This window comes from Zophobas morio, unplaced genomic scaffold (genome assembly GCF_036711695.1).
Source record: "Zophobas morio isolate AGI-343-1 ecotype UQ-CSIRO unplaced genomic scaffold, CSIRO_AGI_Zmor_V1 ptg000386l, whole genome shotgun sequence".
Taxonomy (NCBI): Eukaryota; Metazoa; Arthropoda; class Insecta; order Coleoptera; family Tenebrionidae; genus Zophobas; species Zophobas morio.
Window position 1 is genome coordinate 118,716 of NW_026972490.1, and position 24,708 is coordinate 143,423.

Genomic DNA, 24,708 nt, shown 5'->3' on the forward strand with positions numbered 1-24,708 from the left:
CATTCATCCGTAGTTTAACATTAGCCCATCAAACTGAATTGCGCGTATAGCTAACAGTTATATAAAAAAATAGTTATTACAGGAATTATATATAGGTTTGGTATGTAAAGAGCACAAGACTATATATTCTCGTTTGAATCTAATTGCTTGCGGATACCAAGTTTATTTGTTAATAGTTAAGAAGTCATTTATGTGAAGAAACCGAAGATTTTTTCGAGCGAAAGCTTTTTGACTCTTATTTTTTGGTACCTTTTATAAGCTTTACTTTTGGTTTATTATTAATTATCATCAATTTTTAATTTACACGGGCGATTGTTTCTTAAAAAAGATTTTTAGCAACCAAATAATTAAAATCTTTTTTGATTGTTTTATTTTTTAATTAATTGATTATTAAACCCTGAAAATTAGATAAGAGACATTATTTCTATTTAATCAAACCTGGCTTTTCTCTTATAGTCTTAGTTCTGTTTTGTAATTCCTTTGTTTACAAGATATATACACTATAGGATTATATATTATTTAAAGCCAACGTAGAAACCAACCTTTTTAAGTTTATTTTTTCCCCTCTCCCAAGTGAAACCACAAATATAACTATAATTTAATGATGTCAACTTTAATATTAAAAAGATTTTAAAAACATAATCTTTAGTTAAATAAGCAAACAGTAAACGTAAAACAAGGAAAACAGCTTCCGCTAAAAGTCTCAATGGAAGCTATAAATTTTTAAAAGATATTTTTTAATGTCCGTAAATGGTTAAAAGCTGGATTCTTTTATTTTTAACTTAATTTTTGGTACAATCGAACTCTTGTCGCTGCCAGTTGGCACAGGAGTTTGAAGGAAGATTTATAAATGGTACAATCTCTTCTTCATAAGTACAACTCGGCTCAGAAAAGTATATCTTATGTTGGTACTGGAGGCGAGAGCAGCAGAGGAAAGACTGTTCATGTGATAACTTTCTGTTTAATTAAAGTATACAGATTAATTAAAACTTTGTTTCAGCAAAACAACACCTTACATGTAATTTAAGTTTTCACTAAAAGCGTCCCTCCCGATTTCAGTAATAGCATTATTGCTAATATCTCTAATATAATTATAATAAAATTAAAAATTAAAATACTTATTAATTATAACTTACAAATAAGACTGAGGTAAGTTCGAGAAAAGTATTGGCCAAAATTGAGGTAACCTGAATATTTTGAAGACTTCTATACGCCAATTAGCGAGTGATAATTAATAAATTTAAATTTATTCGCAGTTAAGTTCAAAAAAATTTATTAGTCAAACCAAAGTATTAGAAGATTACTCGAACTAAACATGACTATTTTAATATATTTAACGAGTTCTAACAGTCAACACTTACAAGTATTGAAGGTTACTTAAGCCTTTAAACCAGCGGGCTTGCACCGACTTAAGAGGGTTATCACTTAACCATCTTAAATTTATTAAAAAAAACAAACAGTTTGGTTGCAGCCTTTAAAATAAAAACTGTGCCTTTTAAATGTCTTATCTAACTTACAAATGCTTCAAATTTTGAAGATCTTTGAAAGAATCTACGTCAATTGACTTTATTTTATTGCCAGAAAGGTCTCTAAAAGCAATAAACAACTTTACTTAAATATTAAAAAGTTAAAAATTATTAGTTTGCCATAAATATGGCTGTTATTAATTAGTACGTTTCCTTTGTTACTTACAATAACTTAAGGTTCGTAAGACCTAAAAATAAATTCTGACTTATTGAAGCGAGCTTGTTAATACTAAAGTCTCTAGGCAAACAGTTAGCCTCTCATCTAGAGAGTAATTAAAATATTACAGTGACGTGAGCAAAGGTAGCTTAGAGAATGTATTTGACGCCACCTCAGAAATTTTGTTGTTTTTAAGACTCCTATTATAATAAGTTACACTTATAATTTATTATTGTACATTAGTATTAAATTTTTACTTAGGCATAAGTTACAAACGATAAGGTGGTGTTATTTTTTAAAATTATTTTTTGCTTTATTACATGTAAAATAAAAAATAAATAAATAAACTAAAAAATAGCTATAAGATAATCAATACATTCATTATTAGACTAGCTTACAAAGTTTTTAATAGTGGAGAAAGGTTTTGGTTGTTTGGGGGAAAGAACCCGAGTAAACAGTATGATAGATCCCTAGGGGATTCATTGAAGTTTATAATAGTAAGTTTTTACAAGCGATTATTCTCAACGCTATCCCGAATAAACAACGCTTTCGGATCTAAATTATAAATTACTCGGAAGTAGAACTAACTGTTTTTGTTAAATATTATTTTATATTTTTCTTTTGTTATACGTAGTTGAGGACTGACAACACGAACACGCTAATAACTATATATAAGGGATGAGCGTGTGCACCGCACTCATTTTTTTTTTTTCATTTCGTTTGTTAGGTAGAGATGTTACTCAGGCTCGTAGCTAATTAATTGTTGACCTAGGTTTAAAGCTTCAAGAACTATTATATAATCCAGACAATAAAGTAAGATATAGTATATCATTTACTATAAAGGAATATAAGTTAGTTAGAGCTTAAAAGCATCCTTACAAAGCGGGATAACTATCTAGTCTCTCACATGAACTCAAGACCACCACTTCTTTTGTAAGAAAAAGGTACGCTAAGAATAAGGTACTTAGAAAGAGTATCATATATGACTAAATAAAGCAATAAGCTAGGAACACAGTAACGGTCATCGATAAGCACGAGGTATATTTGTAGTTAAATTAATCTTAAAATTTTTTAGTTTAGTTTATGGTTTGTTGAACTAAAAAGCTAAAACTAAAGTCCACTGTAGAATTAGGGGGTACGAGATAAAATTTCAAATTATATAACCCTCTGCTAAAAGTGGGAGACAACAAAGTTAATTATATACATTATTGATAAAGCCCACCAATATTCAACCAAATTATAAATAATTTTAACTGAACTTCTATCCTGATTATTCCCTAACTTGGAGTGAGGTAGTGTTCAGTAACATAGTTATTATTTCGCCTGTGCCCGCTACAAACAATACTGTTACCCCGGGGGTCACTTGCGCGTCCCGTTTGAGGACAAAATCTTATCAAGACTTTCCGACTATTCCGTACGGTTTTAAAGCTACTGGTCACGCTCTTACTACGAAAGCTGGTCAGCAACCGCAACGACCACTGCCGACATTATAGCAGCTGTTAGCGATTTTCACGACGAATATATCAAGCATAATTAAAACTGTGATAGAACTAGAATTCGTGTGCAACGGTCTCTAAACCTACAATGCTCCGCTACATCCGACTCTCATCTGGCATGCGGCTGGTGCTCAAAGTAAGAAAAACCTGAGCTTCAGGAGTTGCTACACTGCGAAAAAATTGGTGTGTGCGCCATTAACAAGATGCACCTCCTTCTTAACGTCTTATTTAGCCTGTGCAACTTTGTGACGTATCGCTAAGACCTGATCGATGATAGTGGCGGAAGCGTGACCGTTTTAGTAAAACGGAGAATTCGATATCACTTGATATCTCTGCCAGCTCTACATAGTGTCAAGACAGTGGGAATTACCCTTTGCATACCCCACCAGCGATCCGTTTCTGTAATCACTGTTTACAGGTCCTCTTGGAAGCTAATACCGTTATTCAATTAATACGCTAACCTTGCGAGTGACTCTTCTGTTTTGTGTGGGGATCTCTACGGCAAGCACCTTCATAAAACAGCCGTGTCGACAATTCAATTAGTCACATCTTTAAAGCCTATGCTCATGAACACGAGCTGTGCATCCTGAGTTCCCCAGCTCTTAAATCACTTGGCCACTACCGGCGTAATGGGAGCGGAGGATTTGGCCGTAATAAAAAAATGTCTCTCAACGAGCTCTCCTTCGACCACCTTAAAGTTTTTTTCGAGTTTGGCGGCGATAAGGACGCACCGGAGACTATCACCCGTTATTTTTTACCAACTGGGAAAAAAAAAGCTGAGTTTTTAGAAACCACTCACCCGCCGTGTTCGTCACTACTGTCTACACCCGCCCTGCTGGATGAGACTGTCGCCTTATTCAAAAGCGCACTGAACATGGCTTGCACTACTGCCACGACAACTCGTGTAGTAACGTACAGCTCCGCTCGCTGTTTAACTAAGGCAATAATCTACCCACACCGACGCCTTATCCGAGTGGCCATTTTGCCGCAGAACGCCGAAGACAAACTTGCGCTTAACCGGCTGCACAGGCGCATAAAGAAGAAGCTAGTGGTCCCTTTCAACAGTATAGAGGAGGCCAAGCTGAACCATTTATCAGCAGCAGCCGCTTCTCTTTTTAAAATTTTTTAAAAGGGCCAAAAATCAAGGCATTGCACCACTACCACCTCCTCTCCGTGAAGGTAATATAGTGGCCGAGAGTGATGAAGACAAAGCTACACTTTTCGCTAATCTCCTTACTACCCGAAACGTGCCAGCTGCCCACTTAACTGCCATGGATGCGCTCCCTTAGCAGAGTTTACCCCTTCCTGGTGTTCACGAACCACTTGAGTTAGGGTAACGTTGGCTAGGTTCAAGCGATTGTCGAAGCGCTACCCAAAAGAAAAGCCACTAATAGACGCTGAAAAAAATTGCCATTAGCAGTGATGCATCATCTGTACCTCCTAATAAAATCTGTAATGGCCCTTAGTGCCTTTCCTATCCGATGGACACTTATATCGGAATCTGCAACTAGAAAGTACCGACCCTTCGGTCTCCTGACAGCTGTCGGCAATGTGGATGAAGTCGTTTGACGCTCGGGACGCCTCTGCCGGAGTTTCAGTATGGATTTCGGCAAGGCCCCTCAACTACCAAGCAGCTCCCCCGCTTAACCGAAAGGACCACTCGCGCTTTTAACCATAAGAAGGCAACAGGTGCTGTCTTTCTTGATGTTGAAACGCAAATGTTTAAGTTTGGCACGAAGGTCAACCGCACAAACTGCGCTCGTTATCCGTTCCTCATGGCCTTTACAACGTAACTGAAGTCATCTCTATGTGGCCTCTGTCTTCGGCGTGCACATGGGAGATGCACAGTCGCCGCTGCGATCTCTGACAGCAGGCCTCTTATTTCGCACCTTTCATTTGCAATTTATGTGAGCGACGGCCCTTGCCATCAATTCCACACAAACGGATGGCTCTCTACGAAGATGATACGGCCAATTACTCTTCGTCGAAGCCTCCCACCTTGTTATGCAAGCATCGACTGTGCTATCTTGGCGGCCTTGCTGACTAAAGCGGTGATTGGAAAGTTTCTATTATTGTGGTGAAAAGTACAGCGCTTTTAAATACTAGGAAACGCATCCCCTTTTTGGCGCCCTTAATCTTTCAAGGCGTGAAGATTCGATGGTTTCTCAAGCGAAATAGTTGGGAGCCATCAATAACAACAAATTTTCTTGGCGGCCCCTCGTGGGATATATAGTGGCGAAAGTCAAGGCAGCAACTACGACGCTCTACCTTTACTATGCGGTAAAAGCAACTTTTTTCGGCCCAGGCACTCGGCCTTTGTATAGGTCTTACATCCAGCCGATAAGGACACGCGTCTGCTGCCTGGGTCTTCGATTCCACTGCAATAAGAGCGGCACTCCAAGTGCCACAGAATTAATTATTGCTGTTTGTGCGACATGAACTTTAAATGAGGCCTTTTTTTTTGTTTGTTAAGATCAAGAAAACATTGACACCTTATCGATTAAAAGCTATTTGTAATATCTGGGTGCGAACACCTGATTGAAAGCTAGTATTCAAAGTTTTTCCAAAAAAGTTTGATTTTCTTAGTCATAGAGCCGGTGTACCTGGTTTAAATTAAAAGTGAATAACCTGAGATTTAGAAAATTTAATTATTTAACTATAAATGAAAGAACCAGGGAATCCATCGAATCTTATGTTTAAGCAAAGGTTTCGAAAGCTGTTCACAAGCTCAGGTTTACACCAGCAAGTCCCTTATATTAGTATTACCTAAATTATTTAATCACTTATATATATTTCTTTTCAAACTATCCCAATATTAGCGCTATTTACAGAAAAATCTGTGAGCACACGACGGGTATACACTGCAGACATCTCCATAGAATAAAAAATTTGAGCCAATAAGATTAAGATTTTCATTAAGAATGCCTAATACAATTTAAATTTTTCACTAGTAGGAAAAATTAAATCATAAACTAAAGCTCTTTTCTAATAATGCACATAAAGTTGTTTTTTGGCTTGTGATTAGTTATATAAAAGCTATTATAATATCGTTAGAATGTCAACAAAAGTTAATAATTGGGTAAATTTAAGGTTGTTTCTTTTGGCCCGAAAACGTTCTTGAGCAACTAAATTGTTTATAAAAGTTAAAAAAATTAAAAATGTGTACTTAAAAGAGAAGAGATTACTAAAAAACAATGGTTTTCTTTTTTTAAGCTATAGACTTTATATTGCCTTTACATATTAGGTGACCCTATTGCTAGACTTGCCATAATAATATTAAACGACAAATTTTTTTTTAGAAGTAGAAAATATTTTACATATTTTTTATTAACGTTTGTTTCAAACACATGGCATTGTGTGGGTTACTATTGCTTCAGGTTCTAAGATGGCAATGCAGTATAGTAAATTAATGAGGCGCGCCTTCTATTTACTATTTTAGTCTTCTAATGCTACTTTATATTGAGTAACTAGGTTACAGGTAAAGGTTGGAATTTCTATGCCAGTGTAGTATAATAAATTTATAAATGAGGTGCACCTTTTTTTATTTTTATTATGTTGTTTTTTATTATTTTATTAGAGTTAATGTTAAAGGGTTAGAAGTTCTTTTTCCTTATGATTACATTTACCCCGAACAGTACCGTTATATGGTAGAGCTAAAACTAAATTTGGATGCTTCGGTTTTTTGTGTATCCTATTTTCTTTATACTTTTTATGTCTTTATATATTATAATAATAGCAACACTGCTTACTTGAAATGCCTTCAGGTACGGGCAAAACTGCCACCATACTGTCGCTCTTCGTCGCATACCAAAGAGTCTATATTATATTTTATCTAATATTTTTTATAAGCACCTGTCTATAAACTTTATACTATTTATCTTTTAGTAGGCTAATCCTAATACAGGAAAACTCATTTATTGTTCACGAACTGTCCCAGAAATCGAAAAAGCACTTGCTGAGCTGAAAAAGTTATTGGTATTCACTTTTATTAACTAATATAAAAAATATTTTTGCGTACAAATTAGTTTTTTTTGTCAATATTAAAAAAGGCCTATTACGATAAAGAAAACGAAAAGTTGGTTTCGTTCTTGGGCATCGGTTTAAGCTCCAGGAGGAAATTATGCATTCATCCCGAGGTTTTATTTTTATTACCTTTTTACTAACTTTGTTTACTATCAAGTGCTGTTTATATCAGGTTTCTGTCAGTGGGGATGGCGCCACTGTTGATAGTAACTGTAGGAAACTGACTGCCTCTTGGGTACGAGCAGCCGCAGAAAAATCTTCTCATGTTCCTTTATGCAACTTTTATGAAGTCTCTTTTAATTTTTTAATTAATAAAAAATAATTTCAGTATTTTTTAAAAGGATTTTGAGAGAATCGGAAAACAGTCACCGATGCCTTCGGGTGTTTATACTTTAGAAGACATTAAAAACTTTGGGCGGGATCACGGCTACTGTCCTTATTTTTTAGCGCGCTATAATGTGGGATATATACGCTTTTTTAATTAGTGTGGGGAATAAATATAAACGTACTTTGATCATTTTAATTTATTTTTTTTATGACCACATTTTCATTGGAAGTTAATTTTTTTTTTATTTCTATAAAGTATTTTTTTAATTGTTCTAAGTAAAAAACTGTGTGTTGTTTTAAACTATTTTTTTGTTATTATAAATTTTTTTAATAGCTTACAATAACTACTTATGATTTCGTTGTTTACTTAATATAAACTTTTTATTAACTTTATATTTTATGTTATAGATTATTATTATTAATTATTTGTTATTATATAATATATACAGATGGCCTTCGCCAACGTTATTATTTATAGTTATCATTATTTACTGGATCCGAAGATCTCTGAGTTAGTTTCCAAAGAGCTTGCTAAGGAGTCTGTAGTGGTTTTCGACGAGGCTCATAATATTGGTTATATTATCATATTAACTGATTTAGTTTATTATAGCTAATTTTTTGTTTGTGGATTTGAAATTCACCTTTGTTTTAATAACATACTTTTTGGTGTATTAATGTTAAAGTACATTTAGTTTTCATAGAAAGCGCTGTTAAATTTTATAAAAACTTTTTTGCACAGATAATGTTTGTATTGAATCTTTGAGTGTTGACATTAGCAAGAAAACCCTTGAAAATAGTTTGAGAAGTCTTAGTAAACTTACTGAAAAACTATCCCGGTTTAGTCTCTAAATTTACTTTTTGTGTTTTTTATTTAATTTTTGTGTAAGAATTAAATCGCAAGATGCCGATCGACTTCGAAATGAGTATATGCGTTTACTCGAAGGTTACTATTTATAATATTTTGCAATTTTTTTTGGCGCGCGCAATCACTAATATTTGTACTTAACTTTTGTTGACCCCTGCAAGTTTATTAGTGAATGTTTAACTTAACAACCAATAGGATTGAAAGAAGCTAATATTAATCGAGCAACCGACATTCACATGGCCAATCCTGGTATATAAATTTGCGCGTATTATGTCAGCTTGGTTATTTTGCTTCCCTTTTTTTTCATATCTGTACCATAACATTACTTTTGTGTCAGTCGCAGAAAAATATGTTTGTGTTTAAGTGCGCATTGTCCGTATACTTTTTTTAAAAGATTTACTTATTACTATTTCCTAATCTACCTGACTTTTTAATTTTTCAATATTTATTTAAAGTCTATTAATTTTTATTTTTATTTTTTATTTATTAACTGCAGTTCTTCCTGACCAAGTCCTTGAGGAGGCGGTCCCTGGGAATATTAGACAAGCGGAGCACTTCATTGCATTCCTAAGGCGCTTTGTTGAGTACTTGAAGGTTTATATTATTATTTTTATTGCTATTAGTATATTACTATGTCCGAAGACCAAACTTGATGCAGTCGAGCGTATTGAATCTCACAATCCGAAATCTTTTTTGTTATACTTAAGAACCGAAGTATATATTGAAAGAAAACCTTTGAGGTTGAAAACAATAATAATAAAAATAATACTAATAATTACTTTTTTTAAGATTTTGCTCTGAACGTCTGGGCTCTTTACTAAGGACACTTGAACTGGCCAATCTGGACGACTTTACTTCATTGGGTTTCCTATTGGCTCTTGTTTAACTTCGTTTCTTATTGGTATATACGTTTTGAATGTTTTAGGTTTGGTGACGATGTTTGCTACTCTTGTAGGAACTTATGATTCTGGTTATTTATGTGTGTTATTACTATTATCATCATCATTATTATTGTTTAGGTTTCAGTTTGATTATAGAGCCTTATGATGACCGTACTCCGACCATTCGGAATCCTATTCTTCACTTTAGGTAGCAGCCGTCATCACTCTATTATGTGTTTGCTTCATTTATTGTTTATTGGTATAAAAATATTGTATAAAATCTAATTATTTAGTTTGTGGCGTTCTTGGGTCTTGCTTATTACCGAGAAGGCTTCATTACTTTTCCTTAACTTTTTTCATGAGCAGAATAGTGGCAGTTTTGTTTTATGATTTATTACTATACTTAATTGGCTAGTCTGCCTGGCTCGGATTTGCATCCCACATGCGTTTGCTAGCCCTCTAGTTTTTTACGTTGCTAAAGAACGCTTAATTTTTTATTGATTGACTGTTGAATAGTTGCATGGACGCATCGATAGCTATCAAGCCGATCTTTGATCGCTTCCGGTCTGTAGTTGTCACTTCGGGTTATTATTATTATTATTATTATTATTATTATTATTATTATTATTATTATTATTATTATTATTATTATTATTATTATTATTATTATTATTATTATTATTATTACTATTATTATTAACAAGGAACACTTTCACCGCTCAGCATGTACCCCAAAATATTAAAGTTTAAGTGTGGTTCGATGCGCAGTTTTCCAATGACCTTATCTCGCCAGTCTATTCTACCAATGGTTGCATTTGTTTAAAAACCTCTTATTACTGGGTGCAGTAACAGCACAAGTTATAGATAGTCACGAAAGGCGATGACCAGCTCGCTGTTTCCTCGAAGTTTGATGAAAGGGCCGACATTGGCGTCATTAGAAACTACGGGCTTTTGTAAAACTTTCTTGGCTAAAGCTTTGTTGTTCATTTAAACATTTTACATAATTTTTAAGGCTCATTGAACTGTGCAAGGTTGTTCCGGATGGAATTGTGTGTTTCTTTGTCTCATACTACTATATGGAGTCGATCGTTGCTTCCTGGAGCGAGCACGTGACTTACATACATTGCCACATTTTATTAATTGGTGTTTTTAATAATGAAAACAGGGCCTTCTACAGCAAATACTGCGCTACAAGCTCGTCTTCATAGAAACGCAGGATCGCGCAGAGACTTCGCTTGCGCTGGAAAACTATCAACTAGTTCTTCTTTTTTTTATTCTTGTGACTGTTTTTTTAATGAGCAAAAGGCTTGCAAAAACGGAAGAGGCGCCGTCTTGTTTTCCGTTGCCAGAGGAAAAGTGTCAGAAGGTTCTTTATTACCATTACTCTTACTATTGTTATTAATATTATAAAAAGGCGTTGATTTTCATCACGAATGCGGAAGAGCTGTTATCATGTTTGGCATCCCTTATGTGTACACCGAAAACCGGATCTTGAGAGTAACCTTTTATTCTTTTCTGCTATTCTTATAATAATGCCCACTCAGGCCCGTTTGGATTATCTTCGACACGAGTTTTTTATTGAGGAAAACGACTTTCTAACTTTTGATGCCATGCGCCATGCGGCCCAGTGCGTCGGGAGGGTCCTCCGGAGTAAAACCGACTACGGAATTATGATATTTGCCGATAAAGTTTGCTTTTGCTTATTTAAATTCAGTAGAATAAATAATTAGTTTTCTCTACAGCGCTACTCCCGAATGGACAAGAGAGAGAAACTGCCGCTGTGGATGCAGGAGCATCTTAAGAGAAACACAAACTTGGCTACACAGGACGTTGTTAACGCCTCAAAAGTATTCTTGAGAGATATGGCTCAACCTTTTACTTTGGTTGCAAAAAAGTTTTTAACTCTATAGTAGCTTTCTTAAAAAATACTAATAGTGCATTTTCCTTCTGTGCTTGTTTCCACTTTTTATGTGACTGACTTGCATTCTGTTAGAGCAACCAATTGGCTACGCCCTTTTAACTGAGGAGCAAGTTAAGGAATATCAAGAAAAAGAAACTGATTACGATTAATTTTGTTATTTTTTGTTAAATAAAGAAACATCTATTCACCCTTTTAATGTTATTATGGACATTTCGCATAGTTAAGTAGAGCTTCAAAATAAGGCCCCCTCCAAGAACGTTGGAGAATCGTGTGCTGTTTCATATTGATTATATGAAGTTTAATATTGCCTTTTTTATATAAAAGTATTTTTAATTTTATAATTGTATATTTAAAATTTTTTTAACGTTTTCATTTATTATATGTTTCATTTTTTATTTTTTATTCTTATTATACATAATTTCTTACAGTATTCCCTTTCTCTTTTTTATTTTGTGGTATAAATATAATATAGGACCTGCCAAAAGTCCTTGGCATGGGATTGTGATAGTATTAGACGAGGCAGCGTAGCTGACCCTGAATGTGGGGCCTTGGCTGTAACACGTCAGTCTTCAAGAGGAAGAAGTATAAGTTAATTGTACTTTGAAAACAGTTTATTAACTCGTTTGTAGGTTCTACTAAATATTTATTTTAAGAAAAGAATATATACTACTTACTGTTGCTTTCGATACTTTCGGTTTTATTAAAATTACGGCGTCGTCTGTGATTCAGTAATTAAAATTATGGTCTGAATGTAATAGTGTAATGAAAAATGCTACATCCTAGTACATGATCGCTTAATCGGGTCGGCCAATTCTTCTTTCCAAACCCTGGTTATAATTATAAAAGGATGTACTCGACAGTAGCTTAAGGGTTTTTCAAGAGTTTAAGCAATCTTCAGGTCTATTTAAAGGGTTTTTTCTTAGTTTAAAAAGTTATTACTTTTAACGATGTTAGAAAATACAAGCAGCCATTTATGTTTTTTATATCCCATTGCACGCAAAAAAATAGGTTGATAACTAAAAAAGTTGCTCTGAAACTGAATCCAATTTTAGTAATTTTGTAGAGTTCACAATTTAAGTACCAGTAATAATACAAAAAAACTAAAAATGGAGCTATTAATATCCAAAATTAAGGAATAAAAGTAGAACATCTTAAATAGAGGAGCACCAACAACTTTTAGCCATTGCTGGGTTTTAATTGTTTCCTTTTTTTACTACACCTATTTTTTTGTACTGTATACAAAAAAAGGATCGACTGCTGATGATAAGAAAATGGTCTTAGATGCCTATATCAAAAATCTATAAAGCCCCTCCAAGGTTCAATAATACAATTAGAAGAGCCACTATTTTTGCTGCATATAACTAAAAATTGGATAATTATATTTTTGATGTAGCTACGAGTCAGGTTTGGAAAAGATGAAAAAAAAGTCTTTTTAGTACTCTGAAAGATTGGAAATTTCGGTATATGCTGAATTTTTATTTTTTTTCAGATTGTTTTTAAAAGTAATCCTTTTTAGTGCTTGTACATGTGTAAAGAATTATCAAAGGCCTCAAGTTAACAAAGCACTTAAAAAATCAAGGTAGCTTAATAATAAAATGTCTATTCTTAATAATATTAAACTACAGGTTATTTTTTAATTGCTTAGATTTTCTAAGCTTCCTTAATCACGGCATTTCTACGAGATCTAAAATCAAACCGGGGATACATCAATATAATATCACATCCAATATTTTTTTCGAATTACTATACACTTAAGTGAACAGATACTAAAAAGCTCCTTACGAAATAAAAAGTGTAGCTTTCGGAATCCGGTAGATGAAGGGAACCTTAGCATTATATTGAATTAAATAAAACTAGGTGACCATAGTATAACCTCTACTTTTTGAGGCGCCCCATATAACCAGTAAAGCTCACCCTTTATTTGTTAGTATGTTGACTCCCAAAGAAATTTTTTTAAAACTTAAAAAAAGTAGTGGATATGTATCCTCCGGGATTCATACCTACAATTGCAAACAGGAGTTAAGGGATAGAATAAAATTATGTTCTTGTAAACAATTTTTTTATTATAGTTTAAATATCTGTAACTAGAATTGAGGCAACATAACTATATATTTTAGACAACTTAAAGGGACTTGGTTTTATAATTTATAAAGCAACTTAAAAAATCACCTCTGCACAATATTGTGGCAGAGGTTTTCGAGCACATGTATTAACTTTTTTTGTATATATTTTAGTTCTTTCAAGAATTTTTTTAAAGTCTTGTTAACATTTTAGGTGATAAAGTTACTAGAATGCACTCTCTTGACAAATTAGACATTTTAAATTTGTCTGATCAATTTCGCGCTGTTATATTTGGCGGCTTTGAAATCCAATATATGCTTGCACGCCGTCTTTTTTATTAGAACAGTTTTTGAAAGAAAAACTAATATTTGCGTTATGTAGATAACCGCATATGCAAACCAGAAATACCAATAATTATTGACAAAATTTTTAATTGAAAACTCTTTTCATGTAAAATTATTTAAACATGATAAACACTTTATATTGGTTTATTAGAGACTTATATATCTGCTTTTCTTTTGATAGCTATTATCGATTCTCTTTCTTTCAGATCTTCTCTTTACTGGGCTGACATAAATTTTGCAACCTTTACAATCCTCTTTACAAACTTTCGATAATAGCTATAAGTAAATAGGAAAAATAAATTAATAAAGTGATTTATAGCTTTCATTTTAAAATGTTTTAATACATTTGTAATGATATTGTAGGTGAGGGATTCTATATTAAAATACTCAAAATTTTTAAGTATGTATTTTTAATATGCTTATAGGAGTAACCACAATACAGGAGAGGTTATAATTGTTCTTAATTTCATGTTATCTGTAATATGGTTAAACCCTTCCTCCACTCAAACATTAAAGTTATAAATTTGAAGGTACAAATATAATCTTGTAAAATAGTGTATTTACTTAATATAGATATTTTAATTGTATGCCTTAATTACTTATTAATTTATAAAGCAAAAAAAAAGTATTAAATTTATTTTTTTTAGCAAATTCTGATATACAAGTCATCGAATATATCTCTCTAAATTTAAATATTTTCTTTTTAGCGTTGCTCAAACACCTATATAATTTTCTACTTGACTAAATTAGAACCTTGAATATAATTTTCGACATCATGTACGAGCCCGCTGTGTATAGGTGACTTGTGCTCATCGCAAACAATCCTAGTACTACCATTAATGATATTTTTCAATACAATGCCAATACTGTACAGGTGACCATGCCCATGTACTACAAGTACTGTATACACCATGCGAGATTTTAGTGTGATTTAATAAGACTTAATATCGCCGGAGACCCCTATAGACGCTGGCCAGTGTCATTATGTCACTCATTACATGAGCCAGTTAAGCAAAAAGTTTATTAAGCTTGTTATTTAAACTGAGTCCTTCATATGTTTTAGCAATTCCTAAATTCTCCTTCAGTATTTCTCATGAATTCAATGTAATTATTCTCTTCATTATATGCAGTCTCACTGAGTTAAGTGACTTCTTAATGATTTATTAAACTTTCCACGAAAACTTTGTCTGTTTCATTCTATATAGTTAAAAAAAACTTGCCTATTAAAGCCCAACTTCATTGAGACTGCATGATAATACTTTGTTATGCTCGATATTATTTTATATTATTGTTGGCCAGTATAGTTATACGTTGAATTATTGTATCTTTCGATTCAACTGTGGCGTTATATGAATTTTGGTATAATTGAATCTCTTTCACAAGTTTGAGCGCTTTTAGCTGCATTAAAGAAGTTTGTATTAATAAGTGATAGGTTATTAAACTTAATTTATCTGTGCATTCCCTTCATTTTTTTAAAATCTGAATGAAAAGAGAGAAGGACAAGCTCTTTTTGTATATGCTATTATCTGATTAAAATACCCCTTTATTTTATAGTATACCTGTTAAAAAAGTATGACAGACTTGATTAAGTCACATTGACTTAAGGAAGACTTCGTTTAATTGTTATTGAAATTTAAAAATTTTAAAAAAATATTTTTTCCTTAATATATAAATATTGAAACATAGCTTTTAGCCGACATTTTAAAATATCTTATACATTTAATTTATCTCCGTAAAGGCATCACCATACCATGTTGTAGTATAGGTTGTAACAAGTTCCTTTCTTTATCGCATACTTTTTATGCTTTTTAAGCTTTTTTTAGGTGGGCTTAATTTTTAAGTAGTTAGAATCTTTACTTTTTTATAATTTATAAAGTATATTTCTTAAAGTATGAGTTTCTTTTATTAATCCTCTCTTTATAATGTTTCATATTTTTATTAAAAAAAAAGTTTACTTTACTCATTAAAAACACCTCCTGCACTTTCCTATCGAATACTAAAACTTTACGGTCTGGAGGCTATAGGAGTCAAATTAAAATTTAATGACAATGGTTTGGTTGACATTTTCTCAGCCTACAAACTTCCCGACAAAAGATTAGAAGGGATATCGATGCAATATACTCTGGCCCGAGTTCAGTAATTGATGGCGGAGATATCTATGTCAACATCCACTACAGAATAGTACTTGCTCGAAACCCAAATAGAGTTGTTCCTTAGAAAAACTGACTAAAGAAAAAGGGATCCTTGAAAAAGATCCTAGTGACCCGATTCATTATACCCCAAACTACACATTCGATGTGCTTGAAATTGCCCTAATGAAGAACATTTGTGGTTCATTTCTCTATAACGTTGTTGGAACTTACTTCTGACCACAACCCTGTTTGTAATCACGCTTGATGGTTCTTCCTACAATATGCTAAAATTGGAGAATATAACGAATTGGTCTAGTTTTATATAAATGTGGAGGGCGACTTTCTTTTTTTATGGCTCCTTCGTCAACGCAGTAACGCACTTAGAGTCTAATTCTTGAGTCACACAATCGAGCGACAGTTTCATCTCATACTACAGGAAAAATTGAAACGCAAAATTATCAAACGAAAGCGTATGAAAAGAAGATACTCACTTACTAAACCCCAAACGGCAAATATTTTTTAAACTAAGGGGGTAATATGCTTAAAAAGGATCTGCTTATTTTTTTCAACAAAAGTTGGATGATAAGCCTAAAAATTTAAAAGTCTTTGATAATTCGTTTTGAATAAAAGCAAAGGAGTTGAAGAACAATAATAAAATCCTCCTTTAACACTTATATAATCCACCATGAAGGTACGCCGTTTATTTTTAGTTAGACAAAGCTAATATGTATGCATGGTTACTAAGCGCTTGCCTCCATCCCCTAACTTTCCCGTTTTACCCTCTATTCCCTCCATAACTGAAGAGGCATCAAAGGAGTAAAAAGTCTACTTTCCACCAACAGAGCAAGCGGTCCAAATGGTATAACTTATCTAATGTCTAATGCTAAAAAGTCTCTCATTAACTGCACTCACAAGTTGTTGAATTGGTGGATAAGCAGTCGGCCGACGTTAGTGCAACTTTTAAAGACACACAAGAGCTACTTAACTTTACCTTAAAAAAAAGTTTTAGTATAAACGAAACTGGCTATGAACAAGTGAGAACCAAAGCCTAACTAAAAACCTGAGTATCCGCACCTTTTAGTTACAGTGCGTATTATACGTATATATCCAGAGCATTACGCGTTTGATTTGAATATAAGTAAATATAAGTAAACATTTTAAAGATTTGTAATAAGAAAATAAACTCACTAACGTTAGCGGAATAAAATTTAACTTTTCTAAGAACTATTAAAGTTGAAGAGTTGCAATTCTTGCACGAAACCATTTTAAAAGTTCTTTTGCGGGGGAAAAAAGCAGTTACCTTTTTGTAATTAAAAATGAAAAAGACCTCTTAGAGATCTATCGACTTTTTAAAGAATGTCAGAGAAAATAAGAACCTTTTCTTTAAAATATATTTAAAAAACAAAAGAACCCCCGTGACCCTTCTTTATAACTTTAAACTTGATCGAAAAAGAAAAGAATTGTAAGCATTAAATAACGAAGTGGGTGGGAGTGCCATGTTAGCTTGTTTAACTTTTTTTTATAAAATTTAATTTAATTTTATAAAATTTCTGACTTTTTTTTACTTCTTGAAAGATTATTGATATTCTAGCTTCAAGTGTTTATTTTTAAGCCCTCTACAACCGTATATATTTATAATCTCCGAATATTTGACACCATTAACTATTTTTGCTGGGGTTTTTTCTCTTATAATACTTTTAAATTTTCCGTGGGTTGTAGTTTCCTAGTGAGAAATTCGTAAGAATTTCTCAAGCCTTTTGCTAATAGCTTTTATCCTACTTTCTACATAATTTTGTAAAATGAGAACAGCCTAGGAAAGAAAGAGTCTGTTTAGTAGTTTATCAAAGTTCTTGCAGAACGTCAAAAGAATATAATTACGATATAACTATTTATTAATAAATTTTTTTAATCGCAATTTAAAATTTTTAACTTCCAAATTATTAAATTTTTAATTTTTTTTTGAACCGCACCAACTTTAATGATATGTTTAACCGAAAACTATTGTAGTACGAAGACAGTTCTTCAAGAATATCAGAACAATATTTTTAATTTTAAAATAAATTAATTTCGACTTGAAAATTTTTATAAAAAATAGATTAGATAAGAAATCTTAAACCATATTATTATAGTATAATATTTTAAGACCTTTTTTACTAAATTCTTTTATTTTATTAAAAGTAATAAATAATTTAATAAAAATCACACGAACACTAAAAATTTATTTATCAAATGTACAAAACTTTTGCGACTGCAGAATTCGTTATAAGGTAAAACAGAACTGTTCACATGACCTAGTAAGTACATTATGACAAGTAACCTTAAGAAAATGTAATTTTATAAAAATTTCAGTCAAAATATTTTTTATCTAAACGAATTATTTATTAAAAAACGAAATTCATAAAAAATTATTTAAAGATGGAAATTTATTAAAAAAAATGATTACAAAATGAAATGTATATATTTTTTACTATTATTAATATAAAAAACGTAAAACAAAGTACTGTTTATAAGGCTTTATATAAAAATAAACCTAATCTAAGAGTTAACGAAAAAAAATAAAAATTTATGGTGACAATTATAATAAACATAATATAAAATTTAATATATCTTTAAAAAGTTAAACGGAAAAAAAAATTAAAAAAAAGTTTTAATTTTACTCCGATAAAGTAAATATTTTCAAACTTCAAAAATAGAAATATAATAACTCTTGCAGTTTATTCGTATAGCAATACTTAAATTATAAATAAAATGTGATAATGTGCGTTACTAGGTTTGCCACGTGCATCCTGGACAATAGAAAAAAATAGTTTAGTTGCGCGTTAAAATTACAAATTATATGATTGAATCAATAAAATATGATTTTTCAGAGCACAAAACTACTTTTATTGCGCTAAGGTTTTTAAAACTTTATAGAAACCAACTCAATTCCTCCTAAAGCTAACGTTAGAATTCAATAATGGAATGCCCTTGAGAACTTCGTGATAACAAACAGTACTATCTTCAGAAACGACAGCGAGAATAAAGCTAATAAAGTGAATTTTTCTTTTTAACTTTAAAGAAGCAATAACTCTGCCACAACCTTTCAGAAATAGCAAACTTATCAAATTGCTTATCAAACCTTTAAAAAGATTATAAGTCAAATAGTTCAGATAAAATTCGTGGATTAAAAATTACCAAGCAGGAGAGACCGTTTTATAGGAGGCTATGGGCAAAACTACTCTTTCCTTAGTCTGATAATAGTAAATATAGTTATAAACTAAAAAAAGTTTTAATTTAAGAAAACAATCAAAATTATAGTAAAAAGTAAAAGAAGTATAAATGACTAAAAGGTCAGAAGAAAAATAAAAAAAGTGCTTGAGGCTTTGGAAGACTGGCATGTAAGTACATATATAAGTTTCAGGCTTATAATATATCTACTACAATAACGGCTAACATATGTATATAAACAAAACTGTGATAATATACATTATTCTTATCGCAACGCATAATAATTTCTGTTAGAAGACTCAAGCAAGGTAATAAGTAAATAATAACTAGATAAAATTTAACCTTTTCCCGAAAACTAATGTATTCCAAACCGTTTTTACATATATATTTAGCATCTTTAAAGTTTTTGACTAAATAAATCCATAAAAAATGTTATATTATTTAACATCTTAAGTAAAAATATCAAAAACTTAACATTAAGAAAAAGCTAACACGTTTACTTAGCAAAAACCGTAAATTCACCTTCTTGATAATTAAATAATTAAAAAAAAAATTATCTACACTTGTTAGAATTATTGTTGTAATATGCCAAAATTATTTTTAGGGTGTGTGAAATTTAAAATAGCTTAGAAAGTTACTACTATATTGTATTAACACAAAACTTTTTTTTAACATTTTGACTTTATAAAATAGTGAATATAAACATTAAGTGGTAACACTTTTAAAAAATTATTTTTTAAGAGAAGGTTTTACTAGTTTCTGCAATATAATAAACAATTAAATTTTTTTACCATACACTAGATTCTGCAAAACAATATAGAAAAGGCCATTCATAACCAAAGTAGTTTAGTGGAGCGTCCAACCTCTTCCTATTTCGAAACTACCGGTAAATAAAGACGATTTGCCTGGGATTTCTGCTTTTATATTTGTTGCTGGTCACCTTTATTACGTTATTAAGCAAATAAAAAACTCTATTTTCATTATTACAATGTGTTTAAAGGCTAAATGAAAAAAAATTAATTGGCAACTTAACAACAGGAAAAAAGGAAGTTTTTTGAGGAGAGGATCCACTAACACCAAGCAATTTAGCCTAGTGACTTAATCATTTTGTCGCTCCACGTCCTTCAATATTTTCTATTGTAACAATCGGTTTAAACGGTAAAAGTTCATTCTGATCTAATATTAGTTTAAACTAACTATAACATATTTTTAATGAATAATATATAAATTTATTGTTTTTTAAAATGAGAGAGTGAGAAAACCGGAAGGTGGATAAAAGCTCGCATTTACTAAGATGCAACTCATAGTTTAACTTTTATCTTAAATCTTTATATTTCTACCTCTCCATATCTTAAAGCTTTGTCTTAGCGTTTAAGTGAAGAAGCTAAATAATCTTATTAACGCTTTGATTGTTATGGAAGTCCCTTTTCAAGAGATGATTACTCGAGCTTTATATTCCTTGGTGGGCGTACCATTTTTGATAATAATTTTATTATTAATAAAAAATATAGTTGTCTACTAGTAAGCCTGAATTGGTTTTCATTTAAAATTTGGTGTGTCCTGTGAAGCTTTAGCCAATTTTAAGAAAGTTTCTTGGCAAAAAGGGAAGTATTATATATATTACAGAAAAGAAAATTATTCTTCTTGGTTGTTTAGCCGTAGCATCCCCATTACCTAATATGTTTAAAGAAATTGTTATCTGGACGTTTGTGTATATAGTCTGACGTTAACCGTTTATAGGCGAGGCCACTGAGTTTCCCATATAAGTGTTTAAAATATTATTTTAGACAGGGTTAGTTTTTAACGGGACCTACAACAGTTGGACTGAAAAGTTTCTGATAACCTGTTTATTATAAAAGTTGGCCGAGGTAGCTAATAAAGGCGATTCTAGCAAATTTGTATCACTTGTACTATTTTTATGATTGTTATTATATTTAAACGAACCACTATATATTGTAATTATTTTTGTATTAATATTTAATTTAAAGTTAATACTACATTAACGTTAAACATCAATTATTTTGGTTTACTTGTAGGGATACGAATACGCTCTGCGCAAGTTTATTTAGTAAAATGTTACCTTCTTCACTATGTTAAACGTAGTGACCAACCTTATGAGACAGAAAATTATACAACATAGAATGTATAAATTTTTCTTACATTTCTTCTGGTTTCGCATCAAGTTTTTAAAAACTAATAGCTGTTAGGGTAAAAGGTAACGAGCAAAGTATTACCACTTAATTAACTTATTAAATATAAAAGCAGTGCACATCCTAGATTTTAGTAATAAGAAAATATTTATTTGACAATACCTTATTTCTTATTATAAACCTGTAATAAGAACTTTAACATATAATATTAAAATTATTTTTATCAGAAACTCTTTTTCCAGCATCTAGTTACTAGTTAAATTTTCTTGCGTTCTCAAATAACTTTTAAAAAGGGGATTCTGGCTTGAGGTCGGAGTTGCTGTGTTTCGAGGTAATATGGAAGATTTTCCTTCAGCAAGCCTTTTTTTTAAAAAATAAGCGAACCCCATTGCAATGCAAAGTAAAGCCGCTCCAGCTCCAGCCCCTAACCCTATATGGAGAGCCTTATTACTATTTTTCGCAGGCGACACGCTTCTTAACTGAGACAGTGTTGAAATATTTAAGTTCTCTTCTTTATCCTTGTCCTCTTTTTCAATTAAAGATGCGATGGTCGTCGGCCTAGTGACTTCTTGTTCTACTGACAAAGTAGGGATAGGAAAACTTGGGCCATGTGCGGTAGGGGCGGTGATAAGTTCCGTAATTTCTGTGCATAGCTTCTCAGCAAAAGTATTTAAAAGGTTATGGAGCTCATCAAAAGACTTTGTCGTAAAAATAAGTTTTTTGTTTCCAGTTATCTCTAATAATTCGGAGTAATAGTCTTTATGAACACCAATACCAATGGTTATAATTATAAAAGGTTGCTTCATTTCACGAAGTGCTGGAGACACATATTTTACACTGTATTCCCGCTCATCGACTAACCCTCCATCCGTAAATACTAATATGATTTTAGGTAGCGCTTTGCGTCTAACAGGTCTGTCTTGAAATAACGTTAGATTCAATGTACTAAGAGCGGTGCCCAAAGCCGTAGTTGTGAGCAAATCGTCCTTGGCATAAGTTAACTTTTCAAGCACGTTGTTAAACAGGTTATAGTCATAAGACGATTGATCATGAAAGGTATTTAAAATAACTGATTTATTATTAAACGTAGTGATAGCAACCCTAGTATTATTTTCCCCTAAAGGCAAAAGATGAACTAGCTTTGAAGTAAAATTTTTAACTAATTCAATTCTTTTGACTGCAATGTCAACAGATCCCTCACCGGCATCTCCGTACGAAATAGAGGGACTCTTATCAATTAGAATTGCAATGTCTGCTTTCAGCTCGCAAATTTGAGAAAAAATTGCATGGGGTAAAAATAAAATATATGCAATAAAAACTAGTGTATTTTTCATTGTCTATACGATTTAGTTAAAAAAAAAGTGGTACTTATATATGGTAGGACTGTAAATTATTAACAACAATAAGATTTATTTATTACGCAGAATACTAAAACACCACCAACCACAAGAAGAGAAAGAGATGACAAAGTTCCTAACAAAAACCACATTTTTAGTTACACGGAGTTGCGTTTAAAGCTAATAACCGCAATATTCAGTTCCAAAGTTATAATACCTTTATTGTTAATTTTTTTTTGAACCTTTATTATTTACTAATGCTTAAAGATAAATTTTAAATCTTTAAAATATGTATTTGAGCTAGTTTCTTTCGATCTGTTGATTAATTTAAGACTGTAAAAAGAATTATTTATCTGGGTGGTTTTCGAGGTACAGATTACTTCTGGCAAACAAATAGTTGTATGCTACCTATTGGTATTAACAGTTCTTCCAAGCTTAAATTGTGGCTACACGACTTTTTAAACAAACTTAGCGACTTTTAACACACCTGTAACTAATCATTTTTATTGAATCTCTTGGTCTAAAAACTTCTAAAGTGGATTTACGTTTATCTTCGGCTTTGGGAGTACAATCACGCTTTATTACATACTTAGAGCTTTCTTTGTGGAAGAGACTCGAACAATTATAGAATGACGTAACGTTTATCGCATTTAATTCTTTGCTGTTTAGAGGAAGATCCAAAAAGGTAAACTAACTCTTTATTAGTTATCCATGCATAGAATGTTTTGAGGTTTTTCTATTGCTGCACAGCTTCCTTTTTTTGGTGATTGCTTGCTTTTTGGAACCGCTTGGGCAATTTTCTGGAGTATCAACGTTGTATAGCGCAGTTCTAGAACATTGTCGATCAACTTCGTAGCTGAGCTCAGATGATAACTTGGTGGGACATGACTATTACGAGTATTCTCATCAAAAGCTGTAAAAAATACTGGCATATAAAAAAATTCTTAAATCTATATCCCTTTTTTTTTCAATTCTAGTATGATAAATTTACGACTTAATTACTTTCATCAATGTTATAAACCTTTTATTTAAACTAATTAAAATGGAGATTATTTTCCTACTAAATTTTATATGATGCATCGTATACTTACTAATTTTAATATCCAACTTGCCAGTTTAGGTTAATGATGAAGCTTATATCTTCACTGCTTATCAAGTTATAGATAAAATTGTTGTCCAGAGGGTTATCGGCCCTCATTATTTAACTTAACATAGTCTTGCCGGTTCTGAAAGCTGTAATTTTAGCAAAATTTCACGATACTAGACCTCATAATAAACTGATCAGAAGCTTACTAACCTTTTTTCTAACCCTCCGTTAGTGTGTATAGCTTATTTAGTGTTTTAACTTAAAAAAATGTTCCTATTTTTCTGGTATAGGTGGAAAATTTATCCAAAACATTGAGAACTTTACTCGCAAAAAGTAGCCTTCATCTTTCAGCGCCCTAACGAAGGGTAAACACTTCTCCCTAGTTTAAAGATGGTTATTCATATTTTTAAAGGCTCACACTGCTGATCTGCTTTGTATAAATATTTATTTAAGTAAAACTTAAGTGTATTATCTTAAAGGCCCCTAAAAATAGTAAAATTACTTTTGAAAAAATTGTTAAGTAATAATTGAATACTAATGGGAGAAATGTGACAATGAAACTTTTTTTTACTTACACACACTAAACCTCTGAAGGGACAATCCCCACCATTCCATCGTTCATTAAAGGAATTATAACAATAATAATACTATTTATCTTCCTTTAAACTTTCATAATAAAATAGGAGCTATAATTCTAAATTTATTGGAATAGACAAAGCTTTTTTGTTTAGTAAGCCGTACTTAACGGCAAGACTGGAGAATCTCCGATACAAACTTGTTTTTTCCTAATACATAAATTTTTATATATTTTTAGATATTTTTCATAATATTAATGTAACCGCACCTCCAAGTTATTAAAAATTTCTCGATGTTGATCGTAACAATGATCAAAGATTCGAAGCAATCTCCTCGTCCATATTACAAAACTTTTCTTGTGAGATGGATCAACTTGTTGACTTTACAGCAAATATAAAATATTATACAAAATAATTTTTCTTAAAAAATGAAACAGAATAATAAATAAATTTCAAAAGTTAAAAAAAAAATTGGAGGAAGTCTTAAAAATTTTGGCCTTACTAAGACGGAAATTGCGTTGTACTGTTTATAAAGAGATTAATCTGGTTAAGCAAGTGAATTGTATAATTCAATCCACTGCATCTGTTTAAAAACAAACGACTTAAACCAAATTCATTT

The 24,708-nt window shown here is 31.7% G+C and overlaps 1 protein-coding gene and 1 long non-coding RNA gene across 2 annotated transcripts; one reads left to right on the forward strand and one right to left on the reverse strand.

The window, feature by feature from the left end:
* Positions 1–6,608: 6,608 nt before the first annotated feature.
* On the forward strand, positions 6,609–11,789 carry LOC135120508 (general transcription and DNA repair factor IIH helicase subunit XPD-like). Its single transcript, XM_064044816.1, has 26 exons — positions 6,609–6,708; positions 6,757–6,856; positions 6,916–6,993; positions 7,068–7,154; positions 7,229–7,315; positions 7,375–7,491; positions 7,544–7,660; positions 7,979–8,102; positions 8,269–8,365; positions 8,417–8,472; positions 8,590–8,643; positions 8,891–8,988; positions 9,037–9,134; positions 9,184–9,257; positions 9,320–9,364; positions 9,414–9,483; positions 9,792–9,859; positions 9,980–10,083; positions 10,140–10,228; positions 10,288–10,384; positions 10,441–10,533; positions 10,581–10,641; positions 10,690–10,772; positions 10,820–10,963; positions 11,018–11,169; positions 11,669–11,789. Exons 1-26 carry the CDS (start codon positions 6,704–6,706, stop codon positions 11,787–11,789), a joined length of 2,319 nt encoding a protein of 772 aa, XP_063900886.1. The 5' UTR covers positions 6,609–6,703.
* A 6,909-nt stretch (positions 11,790–18,698) lies between these two features.
* On the reverse strand, positions 18,699–18,965 carry LOC135120498 (uncharacterized). Its single transcript, XR_010278640.1, has 3 exons — positions 18,908–18,965; positions 18,813–18,851; positions 18,699–18,757 (listed from the first exon to the last, which is right to left on the reverse strand). It is a non-coding gene; the product is annotated as an uncharacterized LOC135120498 (long non-coding RNA).
* Between the last annotated feature and the right edge of the window lie 5,743 nt (positions 18,966–24,708).

Coding starts and splice junctions, on each gene's coding strand:
- LOC135120508 (XM_064044816.1), top strand. Junction 9,484..9,791: donor AATCCTATTCTTCACTTTAG/GTAGCAGCCGTC, acceptor ACTGTTGAATAG/TTGCATGGACGCATCGATAG. Junction 10,385..10,440: donor TTGCTTCCTGGAGCGAGCAC/GTGACTTACATA, acceptor TAATGAAAACAG/GGCCTTCTACAGCAAATACT.